The sequence below is a fragment of the Aptenodytes patagonicus genome, chromosome 20 (assembly GCF_965638725.1).
Source record: "Aptenodytes patagonicus chromosome 20, bAptPat1.pri.cur, whole genome shotgun sequence".
NCBI classification, from domain to species: Eukaryota; Metazoa; Chordata; class Aves; order Sphenisciformes; family Spheniscidae; genus Aptenodytes; species Aptenodytes patagonicus.
In genome coordinates this window covers 6,250,006-6,267,283 of record NC_134968.1, presented here as the reverse complement: position 1 = coordinate 6,267,283, position 17,278 = coordinate 6,250,006, and the positions used below count along the sequence as shown (strand labels likewise).

Below are 17,278 nucleotides of genomic sequence, written 5' to 3'. Positions count from 1 at the left end.
ACACAGTATGTCTCTTTAGGTGAACAAGTCTAAGAAATGAAGAGGCTATTAGCCATGCGGCATCCCATTTTCTCTTAAAAGAATATTAGTCTTCAAAGCAACACACTCTTTTAGAATGCAGATTTTCCTTGTCATAACAGTGGTGCGGTGGAGCGGTTTGCACAGGGCGACAGCACCTTTGAAGGACATCACTGAGAGGATTATAGAATCATAGAACAGTCCAGGCTGGAAGGTTGTATTGGGTTTACGTGGCAAGGTTTTGGTTGCGGAGGGGTCTGCAGGGGTGGTTTCTGTGAGAAGATGCCAGAAGCTGTCCTCATGCCAGATGGAGCCAGTCCCAGCTGGCTCCAAGATGGACCCCTCGCTGGCCAAAGCTGAGCCAGTCAGCGATGTTGCTAGCGCCTCTGTGATAACATATTTAAGAAGGCGTAAAAACTGCTGCACAAGAGCAGCCAGGAGAGAGGAGTGAGAACATGTGAGAGAAACAACTATGCAGACACCGAGGTCAGTGAAGAAGGAGGGGGAGGAGGTGTTCCAGAGGTGCCAGACCAGAGATTCCCCTGCAGCCTGTGGTGAAGACCATGGTGATGCATGTTGTGCCCCTGCGGCCCACAGAAGACCACGGTGGAGCAGATATCCACCCTGCAGCCCGGAGCAGGTGGATGTACCCTGAAGGAAGCTGTGACCCTGTGAAGATCCTGCACTGGAACAAGTTCCTGGCAGGAACTGTGGTCCTGTGGAGAGGAGCCCACACTGGAGCAGGTCTTCTGGAAGGACCTGTGACCCCGTGGGGGACCCAGGCTGGAGCAGTCTGTTCCTGAACAACCGCACCCTTTGGAAAGGACCCACGCTGGAGCAGTTCATGAAGAAATGCAGCCCATGGGAAGGACCCACGTTGGAGAATTTTGTGAAGGACTGTCTCCCGTGGGTGGGACCCAACAGTAGAGCAGGGGAGCAGCGTGAGGAGGAAGGAGTGGCAGAGACTACGTGCAATGAACTGACCGCAACCCCCATTCCCCGTCCCCCTGTGCCACTCATGCGGGAGAAGGTAGAGACGTCAACAGTGAAGGTGAGCCCAGGAAGAAGGGAAGGCTGGGGGGAAGGTGGTTTTAGATTTGTTCTTATTTCTCATTATCCTACTCCGTGGTTAATTGTCAATAAATTAAATTAGTTTCCCCAAGTCGACTCTGTTTTGCCCATGACGGTAATTGCTGGGTGATCTCCCTGTCCTTATTTCAACCCACGAGCCTTCCGTCGTATTTTCTCCCGTTGTCCAGGTGAGGAGGGGGAGTGATAGAATGGCTTGGTGGGCACCTGGAAGCCAGCCAAGGTCAACCCCTCACAACCTCGAAAGACCGTCTGGTCCAATCTTTCATGGGAAAGAGACCCTAGGTGAGATTATCTACCACCTTGTCCAATCGCATCTTGAAAACTTCCAGCAATGGGGACTCTACCACGTCCCTGGGGAGGTTTTTCCAGTGCATGATTGTTCTTACTGTAAAGAATGTATTTCTTATGTCAAGATGAAACCTCTCCCGGTGCAACTTGTACTCGTCGTCCCTTGTCTTCTCCTTGTGGCCCCTTGTGATGACAGAGCCTCCGTCCTCTTTGTAGCCATACTTTAAGTACTGGAACACGGTGATGAGGTCCGCCCCGAGCCTCCTGTTCTCCAGGGAGAACAGACCTAACTCCTTCAGTCTTTCCTCATAGGACAGGTTCTCCAGCCCTTTGGTCTGGAGCCCTTGTACATCTTTGACATGTACAAGGTGGGGGTGGCGGCAGGTGCTGGATCAGGATCAGCAGAGGCCGAGTCTGGGGACTTGGATCCCAGTGGTGGCTTTCTTGATGCAAAATCATCTTGATGCCAGTCAGCAGTAGAGCCACCTGGGTGAAGATGACCGCAAACCCAATGCCCACACTACCAGGGCTTGCAGGAAGCAGATTTTCTTTTTCATGAGAATGGTGTAATGGAGCAGTTTGCATATGGCAACATCACCATTAAAGGACATCACTGAGGGCGGATCACGAACTCAGTGATAGCCAGGAAGAAGGGGGAAAATGACTGTGCCAGCCAGCAGGCAACACAAATGGTTTTCCTGGTGACAAGGAAAGTCGTCATCATTTTTGACACAACGGCGGTGGTGCAGCAGATCTCCACAAAGGAAACCTGATGAGGAAGAAGAAATGCAGCAAGGTCTGCAGGTGCTGATTTCTCCATGCAGTGACAGCGAGGAGGCCAGTATCCTCCCGGGTTAGAAGATACATGGAGAACATAATGGCACATGGGGCCATGTGCCCACCTTGGGAGGTCTGGGAAGCCCAGGGGAATGAGATCAGTTACAGGTGTCTTGTTCTCCTTTGCTGTGGCCCAGTGCATGACCAACAGGAATCAGCTGCCCAGACAAGAGTGAAGGAACAAAGCTGGGGTGGGTTAAATCTACTATTTCTCTTGCTGTCAGAGGGAGAAACCAGCCCCTCTTGCTGACTGACAGAACCCATTTACCCCAGATGAAGGTCTGACCATGCCTGGGCTGAGCTGCGGGTAGTTGACCAGAGCACAGGGGACCTGGCAGACTTGTGACTCACACTTCTGGTTTGCTGGAACTGACCGTTGCCATGAAATGGCTGACTCCCGTTGCACCTCATTGTCTGTGTGGTAATTCCTGGGTGCATTGGTTTCTTAATTGCCTCATTCTTAATTGCCTACTTCAAATGCCCAAGGTGCCTGTTAGCTATAATGTAGACCGTCGGTGGAGATGTCATCAAGTGTGATTGGGAAGAGGAGAGAACGCTGGGTGAGAGCTGCTGTGGTCTTTGCCTAAGGGAGCTAAGCTATGGTGGGACACCCACGAAGCTCAAAATTCCTTGGAAGCAATTACAATCAGTTTATTCATGAAAACGTGAAATTAATTTACCATGCTGCCAAGGAACAAAATCCACTGCAGGGAGTCCCACCCTCCCCTTCCTCCACCTTTTTCCCTGACCGGACTGGAAGAGTTGCCGCAGAAGGAAGGAGGACTCAGAGGCCCAGGCTTGAATGCAGCACAACTTTAATGAGTCTAAAGAAGAAAAGGAGGTGGCTCACAGGGAGCACCCGGGGCAGCCACTAAGATGCGGTGGAGCTCTGTCTGGGTGTCCACCTGCCTGCCCTGCAGAGGGAGGGAGGCCCACAGGTCCCCGCTAGGCTGGCATTGGGAGGTGGTGACAGCAAAGGAAAGAGAGAGAGAGAGAGAGAGAGAGGAGAGTGGAAGAACGAAGCAATGGCCCGAAGCTCTAAATACAATGCCCCGAAGCTCTGTCTCCTGTCCAGCACCATGTTCTGAGGTCTTGGGAGGTTCTTGCCCAGGGACATTGCCAGCAGCTTTAGCAGGGTTGACATCTGTTGCAACAGTAGCAGCTGGTAATGCAGGAGAGGTCACAGCACCCAGAGTTGATGGGGACTCCATCACAGCTGAGGATGCTGCCCACAGCAGCGGAGGTGGAGGAGCCCACAACGGTGTTCTGCGGGAAGGAGCTGAGGATGGGGCCGGGCAGGGTCACCACCACGGGGGAGGGCTCGATGACGACGGTGGAGTTCTGGCACTGCCTGACACAGGGCTCATTGCAGCTGTTGGCCAGGGGGGTCGGGCCGCAGGGCTGGCAGCAAGGCTGGCAGGGCTGGCGGGACTGGCACTTGTCGGAGCAGGACATGTCTCTGGGCCGGAGGTGCACCTGGGAGAGAGGGCAGGGAGGAAGCAAAGCACAGGGACACATGAGAAGCAGCACTGCACCCGTCCACAGTGGAGCCAAGGCACCTCCTGGCGCAGCATATGCTGCCCAGCTCAAAGCCCAGGAGCCACCTCAACTAAGTCCCAGCCTCTCTCTGCGGAAGACCTTCTCTCCCCTTCCCTCTCCTATGAGAAGCAGCTCCCAGCCCTGGGCTAGGACAGCCCATATCAGCAGAGCCACACGTCAAGGGAAGACCTGATCTTGAAGGAAGAGGAGAAGAGGCTTCACACTCACCTGATTCCCAAGGAGGAGGAGGCGAGAGAAGTGGATGAGAGAGCAGAGAGTTGGGCTGCCTTTTATAGTAGTCCTGCACTGCCTCGGGCCCAGAGGCACCCTTTGTGGAAGCAGTAATTTTCTGACAAGCTCATGTCAAATGCAAAACATCCCAGCTAATGGTATGGGCTGTGTCCTGGTTTCCTGCACCGCTGCCTTTTCATTTCCTGGCTTATGCCACGTGCTTTCCCATATGAAGGCTTCTGTAAGTGCCGGGATGAGAGTCCCGAGGATTTCCAGGGCAGAAACACGTCAGCGCAGGCAGAAGACTCAGCTCAAGTGCTAGTGGTGTCCCGTGCAGGCAGGTGATGTGCACCTGGGTCATTGCTGTGGGCTCGTTTGTGGCAAAGTCGTCAGGAAATGGGCACCGCTCTCATGCTTCTCGTCCAGCTGCCCAAGGACTCCCATGTGAGAGGTCATGTCACATGCGGTCCCCAGGTTCTCCTCAGCAGAGTCCACAGTTGCTGATGTTTTCCTGGCTTTATGCGAGCGTACAGATTTTTGCATGGTTCCATGCAGGCATGCATGAGCACACGTGTGTCAGTCTGTACTTGTGTGACCCTCATCATGAGGGCATGTGCAGGTCATAGCAGGAATGGCAGTTGGAAAGGAATCTACAGCTGGATGGTGGTGGCTTCAACCTGGCAGAGAGGTGCCCAGAGAACTGAGATGCAGTCTCTGCCTCCTGCACCCTCCATTTCTTGCTTTGTGTACAGGGAGAAAGGCCAAGAAAGCCTGCCCGCCTATGCAGGCCGTTGTCCCTGAATCGATCCCCTTATGATGCAGTGTTGCTGGTGCCTGGGACGGGACGCGGGCTCCTCATGTCCATGCCAATGCCACCACTCAGCCTGGTGCTGAGTGAGGCCGGGGCTAGGACCTCGCACCAAATGGGTATTGAACTGAAGGGTCCAGGGTCCAGATGTTGCTCTACTGTGAGATGTAGGACGGACTCTCTGGGTGGCACAGGGAGAGTCAAACAGCTGAGGACTCCTTTGGTGTTCAAGCACCAGGATTTCCATGTCCCCCATGAAAAACTGAACGTGAGTGCCCAGCAGCTGCGTCTAGGAAGGCAGGGATAGGTGATTCAGGGCCAAATCGCACAAACTCTGCTGCTGTTTCATGAGGGAGGTCAGGCAAAGTCCCTCTTTGCGACAGAGGCTGCAGGTATTTTGTAAGGGCCCTAAGTGCATCCTCCATCCTAGTCTGCCTTGTGTCCAATCCAGCTTAGAGGTAGTGTAACTGAGGGCTACCCTCTTCCCTTTGTTGACCTTGCTGAGATCATTCCCAGATGGTGCCGCTGGGAGGCTTCAGCCAGGGCCGACTTCCCCTTCCCATGGGAGCGTCTTTCAAGCTTAAGTTCTACTGCTTGGCCCCAACCAAGGGGCCAGCTGTGACACAGCTGGGCCTGTATCTGGCCATGGACCCCACTGATCCCAGTTTGGACGCTGACATGCGGGCGACTTCCCAGCTTGACCCGAGACCTTCCTTATCTCTAGGAACACACCTGGTGATCGCTGGACATTGTTGAACCCCGATTACTGTCACGAGACCTCATCCTGACCTTGACTCACTCACTGACTGACTTGCCTTTCCAGCTTGACCCCAGACATACGTAAGAGAAGAGCCTGAGCCAGAACACGAGCAGGACAACCGAAAAGTCTGTGCACACTTGCACACCTGTGATCTTATAGGGGTTTTGGAGAAAAGCTGGGATAGCTCTCAAGTCTGGAGTGCGCAGCGGCTCTGCAAAACAGAAGGCAGAAATGCAACCCTGCGCTCCATAAGGGCAGATTTTTGTCCCCTCAGGGACCTGCCAGGCAGAATCCTTTGGGAAAGGGCCCTGGGGGGTCAAAGAGGCCCAGGGAGAATGTAAAATACAGCAGTTAAGATCTGATGATAATAAAAATAAGGAAACCCCCACAAATAGCACCACCCGCTCCACTTGATAAAGGCATCAGAAAGATCTACCAAGGACATTAGATGGCTGTATTTTCAGAGCATTTCTTTCCAAATGTTAAAGCATGACCAATAACACCATTTTTCTTAAGGTTATTCAAAGTTACATCCATCCCTTACTGAAGCCTGCACTGGTTCTTTTCTGTTGAAATTTGTATTCATCCAATTGTGCCTCATACTCCGTTGGACCCACTCTGTTGGGCTTACGTGGCAAGGCTTTGGTAGCTGGGGGAGAAGGTTGCAGGGGTGGCCTCTGTGAGAAGACTCCAGCGGCTACCCCCACGTCTGACGGAGTCAGTTCCAGCCGGCTCCAAAATGGACTCGCTGCTGCCCAACGCTGAGCCCGTTAGCAACGCTGGTGGTGCCTCCATGAAGACATATTTGAGAAAGGGCAAAAGGGCAAAACACTGCACAGGAAATGAGGAATGGAGAAAAAAAAAAGTTTGAGAAACAATCCTGCAAACACCAAGGCCAGAGAAGAGGGGGGAGGAGGAGGAGGAGGAGGTGCTCCAGGCAACGGTGCAGAGATTCCCAGGCAGCCCGTGGGAGAGACCACGGTGGAGCAGATAGCCACACTGCAGCCCACGGAGGATCCCACACCGGACCAAGTGGCTATCCCCTGCAGGAACCGTGGCCTGTGCAGAGCCCATGCTGAAGCAGGCTCCTGGCAGGAAATGTGGCCCCTGGAGGACCTCATTGCCTCTCTTTTCCAGCCCATTCCCTTTCAATGTCTCACAGATAGGTCAGTGCAGAAGATCTCGGCTGTCTTTGTAGTCCCAAATTTCTGAGGTCCAAGCACCAAAGGCTGTTGCCCGTGATCTGTAGGCTTCAGGAGAGGAGGGAGCTAGGAGGAAGGGCACAGTACAGTTCTCCTCTCTTGGCATCCTGGCAGGAGGACCTTCTGTGCAAGGCTGAGCTCTGGGGAAAGGGCCCTCAGTTCTCCCTTGGCAGCCCTATTTCCCTTATGCACCCAGAGACCTGCAGGCGAAGATCCTTTTTCTGTGAGGGGTTGGGGTTAGTGGCCTGAGGGAAAAGGAGAAGGTGGTGAGAGAGCTTCTGCCATGGAACTGTTCTTCCCCTGCCCCCCAGGATGGGATTGCACTTGCCATGAGCTGCAAAGAGGGCTCTTCTGATCGGTGCTCTCTCTAGAGTACCATGGGAGGACCTGTCATAAGCTCATCTGTGTCATCTTGTAGGCCCATGTGAAAAACCTATTTGTCCTGGAGCTGCTCAGTCTGATGGGAGTCGGGGATGTGCACTCTGCAAAGACACCTCAGCCCTGCAAATGTGTGTAACCAACCGCTGGGCTGCACAGGGCACTGTATGGGTGTGACGGAAGAACAGGGGACTTGCCCTAGCTATCCCTGCCCTTGGATGCATGCCGTGCCCCTTCCTTCTGGAGGTGGGTGGGAAGGTGAGGAGGAGGAGGAGGCTCTGGGCTCTAGCCAAGGTGATTTCTCCTACCGTCCCCTCCTTCCATCCTCACGGCCATCTTCTGCCTGAGCCTTCTCCCCCAGCACAGCTCCATCCAGAGCAAGAGGAACCGCCTTGAGTGCTTGTGGGGCTGCTGACCTCCCAGGACCTCCTGCAGCACTGGGGTCGTCCCATGAAGACAGCAGAAGTTGGGATCACCATCTGTAGGACACGCTCTGAGGCCAAGGGGAATATTTCTGGGCAGAGATGCGGCAAGGGAGGGGCTGATGGTCACTGGCTGTGGAGTAGCCAGAGGTGATGTTCTCAGTTCCAAGGGACAGTGACCCAAGGAGGCCCACAGACAGTGTGTCCTGCCCTCCCAGTCCTCTAGGAATGAGAAAGGGTCCACTTGCTCACACATTTGTTCCCTCCCAGCATATCTCCTTTCTCCCTGGACAGCTTTGGAGAGCATCCAGAGAGGAAAGGACCACACAGAGCCAGAGGCTGGGATGCAGCAGAGTTTAATGAGTCCAAAGAGGGAAACAAGATGTCTCTGAGGGGAGGCCACAGTGAAAGGATCACTGTGGGCAGCCAAGAGTCAGTGCCCCATGATCAAGGGAGAGATCCCACAGGGTACTCCTCTGGCTGCCCGACAGAGGAAGAGGGGCAGGCAGGTCCCCCCTAAGCTGGCTTTGGTGGGCCTCATGGCCTGGGGAGCAGAAAACAACAAAGGAAAAGGAGGGAAAGGAGAGAGTGGAGGAAGGAAACGAGAGGCATCGGCCATGTTTTGGGAGAGCCGAGGCTCACCCCTTCCAAAGGGCTGACACCCTTTGCAGGAGGTGCAGGGCATGCTCAGGCCCTCTCAAAGCAATGGCCACGATCTCCGTTGTTCAGTCCGGCATCATCTTCTGGGTACCCGGGGCTCCTTGTCTGGGCTCTCACCAGTGGCCTTAGCAAGGGGGGCACCTTCTGCTGCCACAGTAGCAGCTGGTGATGCAGGAAAGGTCACAGCACCCGGAGTTGATGGGGACTCCATCACAGCTGAGGATGCTGCCAACGGCAGCGGAGGTGGAGGAGCCCACAACGGTGTTCTGCGGGAAGGAGCTGAGGATGGGGCCGGGCAGGGTCACCACCACGGGGGAGGGCTGGATGACGACAGTGGAGTCCTGGCACTGCCTGACACAGGGCTCATTGCAGCTGTTGGCCAGGGGGGTCGGGCCGCAGGGCTGGCAGCAAGGCTGGCAGGGCTGGCACTTGTCGGAGCAGGACATGTCTCTGGGCTGGAGGTGCACCTGGGAGAGAGGGCAGGGAGGAAGCAGAGCACAGGGACACATGAGGAACAGCCTGCAACCCCACCAAAAGGAAGCCAAGGCACCTGCTGGGTGGGGAGGTAGAGGCTGTGCAGGGGGAACACGGGCTTCTTTGCCTGAGCCCAGCGGGGTCCTTCAGGTAGCAGCCAGGCCCAGAGATGCTCCTGCCTAGCGTGTAGCCAAAGATCTACCTCAGCCCAGCGTCAGCCTCCCTCCATGACAGACCGTCTCTCCTCTGCTCTCTCCCACTAACTTAGATGTCCTTGAAGGCTAGACCCCATCTTAGAGGAGGAAGTGGATGAGAAAGGGTGTTCCAACTCACCTGGTTCCCAAGGAGAAGGAGGTGACAGAAGTGGTAGAGAGCGCACAGAGTTGGGCTGGCTTTTATACCAGCCTCACACTGCCTCAGGGCCCAAAGGCATCCTCTGCATATGTGACAATTTCCTACAAGCTCCTAATGAACGGAAACATCCCAGGTAATGACATGGCATGTGTTGCTGATTCCCTCTATGCTGCCTTTGCATTTCCTGGTTATGTCATGCCCATTCCCTCACGGACGCTTGTTTTGAGTGCTGGGATGAGAGGCCCCATGATTTCCAGGGCAAGGATGCGTCAGTGTGGGCAGAAGACACGGACTAAGTGCCAGAGGGGTCCAGTGGAGGCAGGTGATGTCAGCCTGGGGCACTCTGGCGGTTTTTCTTTACGAGCCTGCTGACAGGAAGGGCCCCAGCTGCTCCCAGTCCTGCAATCCTTGACTCGCCCCCCCAAGGGGTCCTGTGAGTATATGCCCTGTCCCCCTCTTTCCTTCCCTCCATGCTCACTCCAACAGTCAGTGGCTATTGTCTTCCCAAGCAGGCGTGCTGCACATCAGGTTTTCAACTCTCTTTCACCGTAAGCTGCCCTCAGGAGGAAGTTGCCAACCTGCTTGGCCGCCTCCTCCCTCTGCGCAGTCCCTGAGACTCCTCTAGCAATGCTGCCTGTGCATCTGTCCTGCTTAGAGTCCCGCGCCCCTGCTCTGGCAGGGAGGTCCCCAGCAGCTCCTCAGTCACATCCCTTCCTATTGCCACTGCCCCCATGTGCTTATCTGCAATAACGTGCGTGGGAGCGTGATTCTGTACCAGTCTGTGCAATTATCTGCATGCGCATCTATGCGCTTGTATGCATGTGTGTACACACATCTCTGTGCCTCTGGTGAGATCGTGTTTCTGTGTACATGTGTATTTAATTGCACAAGTGTGAGTACTTGTATGCAACCCGACGCCTGTGTCCTTGTGCATGTTTGGTTGTGTCTGTGGATCTGTATATATATTTGTGCACACTTGTTGTCCTCGTTTTGGCTGAGATAGAGTTAATTTTCTTTTTAGTAGCTGGTATAGCGCTGTGTTTTGGATTTAGTATGAGAATAATGTTGATGGGGCTTCCCATCCCTCCTGCCACAACCACAGCTGAACAATGTGGTCCGGAAGGCTATGTGGAAGGAGGGCTGTGAATGGGAGCTGCTGTGCTGACAACTGAAACTTTACAGCTCCTGTTCACTGTGCTAGCAAAGGCCCCTAGCAGCGTAGTAAAGGAGTGCTCCGAGCTGAGTACTCCTGGCATTCATTGGAAGGGATTAAAAAGGGGTTTTCATTGTGCTTGCCTAGGTAATGGAGAGTTGAGGTCAGGGTAGCACAGGCTGCCAGAGGTTGTTTATGTGCATATGTGAAAGGACAGAGAAGGGCTGTTTGTCTAGCATAGGGTTGTGTTGGGGTGTCATCCTCCTGCTGGAGTGAGGGATTGTGTCTGTCTCTGGATGGGGGTTTCTGCAGCAGGTGCTGTTCACAGACATCTTTCTCTTGAGGGACCTCCTCTTCCGGGGAGAAGGGAGAGAAGATGCAGCTGTGGGGAGAGACTGACAGACACCTGGGTCCGGCACACACCAGAGAAGACAGGTGTCTGTCCTCTCTGAGGGGGAGAGGTATTTCCCAAACATGTTTGGGAGAAAGGAGGGGACAGAAGTCACAGTGGCCAGAGTGCCCCATCAAGGGCGCTTGGCTAAGAAGTGCGAGCAGCTCTGGAAACACCTGTTGGGCAGTGCTGGAGCAGTGCCTCCTGAAGGGGCGGGCACAGGGGTTGCGCTGGACTGCAGCACAGCCCTGGGGAGGATATGGGCACAAGGCCATTGGGGTGATGGGGGGGAAACCGAGTTCAGGGTTGCTGTGTGCTGGCCCTGAAGGAAACCCCAGTTTCCTGGTGGCCAGGGGCTGGTGTTGCTGCTGTGCCCTGAGGTAAGCATTTCATAGAATCGCAGAATTGTTGAGGTGGGAAGGCACCTCTGGAGATCACCTAGTCCAGTGCCCCTGCTCAAGCAGGGGCAGGTAGAGCACGTTGTCTAGAGACAGGTTTTGACTGTCTCCGCGGATGAAGACTCCACGACCTCTCTGATCAACCTGTTCCAGTGTTTGACCACCCTCACAGTGAAAAGGTTTTTCTTTGTGTTCAGATGGAACGTTATGGGTTTTAATTTTTGCCCATTGCCTCTTGTCCTGCCAGTGGGCACTACTGAGAAGAGTTTGGCCACACAAGCCAAAAGGTTTTTGCTTCCTGGTCCCCCTGGAGCTAGGAACGCACTATGCTGTCCTTTGATGAAAAAAGAAATCTGACTGGCAGATAAAGAGGATCCCCTATGCACACGGCCCCAGGCTGAGGCCACACGGCTGCTTCCCTACACCCCTCAGGAACCTCTCAGTGGTACCCAGATGGGGTACATCTCACTGCTGCCAGAGCAGGGAGGCAGCAGGGCTGAGGGAGCTGGCTTAGGGATAGGGTGCAACAAATGTGGGAAGTGGTGTCTCCAGGAAAGTAAGCCTCCTGGGAAAGGGAGCCTGGGGCAGTCTGGAAACACTGACAACAGCCAACTCAACTTGGCAGGAATCACACTGGAGGAGTCAGAGCAGGCAGCTGAAAGGCTTCATCTGGCAAATGCCATTTTGCCAGGATGCTTGCTTTTAAGGAAAAGCTTTTCAGAGCAGAACCAGTGGGTGGTTTCCCCTGTGTGGTGATGCCAGGTGATACTGGAGTTCCCCTCACCTTCCCCAGGCCATAGGGCCCTGAAGCTAGGTCTCCTGCATCTCAGCCAAAGCCAAACGGCTGAGAACTGCTGTTTCCAAGCAGTCCCTCATTTGAGGCTTTAAGGGGGAGCTTATGCCATGGCTGGATTCCTATAGTGCTGCTGGTGGCGGGGACCGTCGGCTCTTCCAGTGTTGGTGCTGTTTTCTGGTGCCATTAGCTCCAAACCTGATGTTTGCCACCTTCCCCCTCACAGCTTCCCCAGGCTCTCGTTCCATTTCCCATAGCTCCTGGGTCTGGACAGGGGCCAGTTGGGGGAGAGGGCTCTCCCATCCCCACACAGGCAGCAGAACCCTGTAACCTCAAAGCTTTTACATGAGTCACGAGTGAGAACCCTGGGAAGCAGCTCAGCGCCTCGAGGCTGCCTGGTGGCAGCATGAAAAGAGTTGGCCTGTGTTTGAGGTCCTCCTCAGCGAGACCTGAGTGCTGTGGCCCTGTCTGTGTCCCCTCAGACAACAAGGGGCTGAGACTGTGTCAGTGCCTGGCACTGTCATGGAGGGATGTCACTATGGGCTGCCATGGCAGGATGTCACTATAGGCCTTAGGAACTGGTTGGGCCTGGGCATTGGGCAATAGTCACAACTATGGAAACACACATGCACTAACACATACCCACATGCACAAGTGTTCTGGTTTAACCCAGCAGGCAGCTAAACACCACACAGCCGTTCGCTCACTCCCCTCTCTCACAGTGGGATGGGGGAGAGAACTGGGGAAAAAAAATTAAAATTCATGGGTTGAGATGACGACAGTTTAATAGGACAGAAAAGGAAGGGAAAGTAATAATAATAATAATGATAAAAGAATATACAAAATAAGTGATGCACAATGCAATTGCTCACCAGCCGCTGACCGATGCCCAGCCAGTTCCCAAGCAGCGGTCACCCCCCGCGGCTAACTCTCCTCAGTTTATATACTGAGCATGATGTCATATGGTATGGAATAGCCCTTTGGCCAGTTTGGGTCAGCTGTCCTGGCCATGCCCCCTCCCAGCTTCTCGCTGCCAGGACACGAGAAGCTGAAAAGTCCTTGACTAGTGTAAGCACTACTTAGCAAAAACTAAAACATCAGTGTGTTATAAACATTATTATCATCCTAAATCCAAAACACAGCACTGTACCAGCTACTAGGAAAAAAATTAACTCTATCCCAGCCAAAACGAGGACAACAAGTGTGCACAAATATATACACAGATGCACAGACACAACCAAACGTGCACAAGGACACAGGCGTCTGGTTGCATACAAGTACACACACCTCTGCAGTAAAATACAAATGTACACAGAAACACGATCTCACCAGAGGCACAGAGATGTGTGTACACACATGCATACAAGCGCATAGATGCGCATGCAGATAATTGCACAGACTGGTACAGAATCACACTCCCACGCACGTTATTGCAGATAAGCACATGGGGGCAGAGGCGATAGGAGGGGATGTGACTAAAGAGGTGCTGGGTGAAGGAAAGAGGAGGACAGGGCACATACTCACAGGACCCCTTGGGGGGGCGAGTCAAGGATTGCAGGGCTGGGAGCAGCTGGGGCCCTTCCTGTCAGCAGGAACGGCTGTTCCCCCTCTGCAAGGGGAACAAAGAATCAAGTGGGGGAGGAGAAAATACTTGTTCCTGTTCCTAGCATGTCTGAAATGCCCTCCTGTGCTCCTCCCTCCTCCAGCAGCAACATATGTTGCTCGTGCAGCCAAGATCATTACAGTGAGGGAACGTGGTGGCTTTGGACTCCCCATGGTGGGAAAGGTCTCTTCCTGGTCTGATTAGCCCAGTGGAGTCCTCACATCCACAGTGAGAAATGCCTGCTCTTCTGCACATCCCTGATGGACCATTTAAGTTTTTTATTTTTGCCCCACTGAGGTTTTACACCATCTCTCTGGGGACACTGCTATTTCTTCTGGGAACAGAAGGGCCCTATGTTTCTACCACTTGTCCCCTTTCCTTCCTCTGCCACCTAGGAACAGCACCTGTCTCCCATATCCCCAGAAATACATGAGGAACCCGGTTGTGCAGCACCCCCGAGAATCTGGCTGTGTCCCCTGTTATGGCAGGTTAACCTGCAACCCCAGAGACGAACCAGGCTCCAACAACAACTTTAGAGTCTAAAAGAGCCTTCATCAAATCTCTGCAATAATAATAGTAATCATCATCATCTTCAGCAGCAGCAACATCATCTGCATTTTCCTTATTTCCTAAGAGATAAGGGCTCTGCACACCCTCAGAGAGAAGAGGGGATCCCAGGAGATATAGATGGTTCCAGGATGCACTCAACCTCACCCAGACAAGGCAGTTCTCTCTTGGGAGTCTTCTGGGAGTTCATCATTGCAGAGCTGGCTGCAGCTTGTCCTTTCATGTGTCCAAGTTGGACAGGAAGGGGCCATAACACTCTCCCATCTTAGGGTACACAACAGAGGAAAAGCAAATGCAGAAAGATTAAGACTTCTGCCTTTCCAAAGTGAGGGGTAAAAGACATATAGACCAGCCTCTCTGACACATCGTCCTGTACAACATCTTGGGAGTCTCTGCTTCCTTGATGCTTGTGTATCCTCTCCCACCAACCTCAAGCCCTTGATGGGGTTGGCCTCTCCTGGCTCCTGCACAGTGTCTAGCCCCAAACTCCTGTCAGCACACCGCAAGGCTGCAGCTCATACAAACACAATGATAAACAACAAATCCTGCTGGCACCAGCTGTCCCACTCAGCCCCCGAGGCACTGTGGACTTTCTCCCTCTGTCCAAAAGGAGATATCTCAGGAATTAATAAACGAAATTTCCTGCCCCACTGTCCCATTACATCTCATAAATCGGTTCTGAAAAGCTCATTGGAAAAAAACAAAACCAAACCAAAACCAAAACCAGCCTTTCCACTTGATAATAACCCTTCCTTCTCAGTTTCTTCAAAACACATTTGATCTGCATTTATCCTCTCCTTACTTCTATCCTTTAAGAAACAAACCAAACTATTTTTACTTTTTCCATAGATTCATAGAATAATTTAGGTTGGACAGGACCTCTGCAGATCACCCATTCCAAGTCCTTGCTCAGAGAAGGTCTCATTAGATCCAACTACTCAGGGCTGTGCCCAAGTCTTGAAAATTTCCAGGGCCAGAGCCTGCACAACATCTCTAGAAAACCCATTCCAGTACTTGAGAATTTTCAAGGTCAAAAAAAAAAAGTAAAAAAAAAAAGTTTTTAATATCTAAATAGAATTTCCCAGGTTCCAAATTGTGTCCATTGCCTCTTGTCCTACCACTGCACACCTTTGAGAAGAGCCTGGCTCCATCTTTTCCACATCCTCAGAGCACGTAGTTGTAAACACCCATAACATCTCCATTGAGCCTTATTTTCCTAAGGCACTGTTCCCTCAGGATCTATTAGTGCATTAACTGAGCAGGTTAATTCATGTCTTCTGCCTGCACTGCTCCGTGACTGCTCGGAGGCCAGAACAGCGATGTTGAATATATTAGAGGATAAGGAAGAAAAAAAGGAAGAAGTGCTTGGACTGATGATTAAAAATGATTATAGAACCTTGAGACAAGAATGGATGATGGCACAGCATGACCCACGTAGTAATGGATGCTGGGCTTCCAGGAGTCATGAGCATGGCCATGGGCAGGGACATCTTTCATTAGATCAGTTGCTCAAAGCCCCATCCAACGTGACTTTGCTTTATTCAATAATTCTAGAAGAGAAGGTCTACCTAGCCTCTTTTTCATTCTTCCTCTGAACACCTATGTAAGAACAATACATCAAAAGGAATGTGCAGACATTAAAAAAAAAGTGTGGAGTCCTAGAGCTCCTTTTATGCCCATTGGTTCTTACATGTAAACAATGTCAGGTCTCAGCAGACCAAGTGCAGTTTGCAGGGCTGGGAGCAGCTGGGGCCCTTCCTGTCAGCAGGCTCGTAAAGAAAAACCACCAGAGTGCCCCAGGCTGACATCACCTGCCTCCACTGGACCCCTCTGGCACTTAGTCCGTGTCTTCTGCCCACACTGACGCATCCTTGCCCTGGAAATCATGGGGCCTCTCATCCCAGCACTCAAAACAAGCGTCCGTGAGGGAATGGGCATGACATAACCAGGAAATGCAAAGGCAGCATAGAGGGAATCAGCAACACATGCCATGTCATTACCTGGGATGTTTCCGTTCATTAGGAGCTTGTAGGAAATTGTCACATATGCAGAGGATGCCTTTGGGCCCTGAGGCAGTGTGAGGCTGGTATAAAAGCCAGCCCAACTCTGTGCGCTCTCTACCACTTCTGTCACCTCCTTCTCCTTGGGAACCAGGTGAGTTGGAACACCCTTTCTCATCCACTTCCTCCTCTAAGATGGGGTCTAGCCTTCAAGGACATCTAAGTTAGTGGGAGAGAGCAGAGGAGAGACGGTCTGTCATGGAGGGAGGCTGACGCTGGGCTGAGGTAGATCTTTGGCTACACGCTAGGCAGGAGCATCTCTGGGCCTGGCTGCTACCTGAAGGACCCCGCTGGGCTCAGGCAAAGAAGCCCGTGTTCCCCCTGCACAGCCTCTACCTCCCCACCCAGCAGGTGCCTTGGCTTCCTTTTGGTGGGGTTGCAGGCTGTTCCTCATGTGTCCCTGTGCTCTGCTTCCTCCCTGCCCTCTCTCCCAGGTGCACCTCCAGCCCAGAGACATGTCCTGCTCCGACAAGTGCCAGCCCTGCCAGCCTTGCTGCCAGCCCTGCGGCCCGACCCCCCTGGCCAACAGCTGCAATGAGCCCTGTGTCAGGCAGTGCCAGGACTCCACCGTCGTCATCCAGCCCTCCCCCGTGGTGGTGACCCTGCCCGGCCCCATCCTCAGCTCCTTCCCGCAGAACACCGTTGTGGGCTCCTCCACCTCCGCTGCCGTTGGCAGCATCCTCAGCTGTGATGGAGTCCCCATCAACTCCGGGTGCTGTGACCTTTCCTGCATCACCAGCTGCTACTGTGGCAGCAGAAGGTGCCCCCCTTGCTAAGGCCACTGGTGAGAGCCCAGACAAGGAGCCCCGGGTACCCAGAAGATGATGCCGGACTGAACAACGGAGATCGTGGCCATTGCTTTGAGAGGGCCTGAGCATGCCCTGCACCTCCTGCAAAGGGTGTCAGCCCTTTGGAAGGGGTGAGCCTCGGCTCTCCCAAAACATGGCCGATGCCTCTCGTTTCCTTCCTCCACTCTCTCCTTTCCCTCCTTTTCCTTTGTTGTTTTCTGCTCCCCAGGCCATGAGGCCCACCAAAGCCAGCTTAGGGGGGACCTGCCTGCCCCTCTTCCTCTGTCGGGCAGCCAGAGGAGTACCCTGTGGGATCTCTCCCTTGATCATGGGGCACTGACTCTTGGCTGCCCACAGTGATCCTTTCACTGTGGCCTCCCCTCAGAGACATCTTGTTTCCCTCTTTGGACTCATTAAACTCTGCTGCATCCCAGCCTCTGGCTCTGTGTGGTCCTTTCCTCT

At 53.3% G+C, this 17,278-nt stretch overlaps 1 protein-coding gene and 1 pseudogene across 1 annotated transcript in view; both read right to left on the bottom strand.

The window, feature by feature from the left end:
- Positions 1-3,363: 3,363 nt before the first annotated feature.
- LOC143169408 (feather keratin Cos2-3-like) lies at positions 3,364-4,136 on the bottom strand (annotated as a pseudogene).
- A 4,224-nt stretch (positions 4,137-8,360) lies between these two features.
- Positions 8,361-17,278, bottom strand: part of LOC143169211 (feather keratin Cos2-3-like) — a 56,671-nt gene continuing 47,753 nt past the window's right edge. Inside the window, exons 3-4 of the mRNA XM_076356492.1 lie at positions 9,043-9,143; positions 8,361-8,702 (exon numbers count right to left, since the gene is read on the bottom strand). Coding sequence (XP_076212607.1) covers positions 8,361-8,702; positions 9,043-9,143 — 443 coding nt within the window. The remainder of the gene's footprint in view (positions 8,703-9,042; positions 9,144-17,278) is intronic.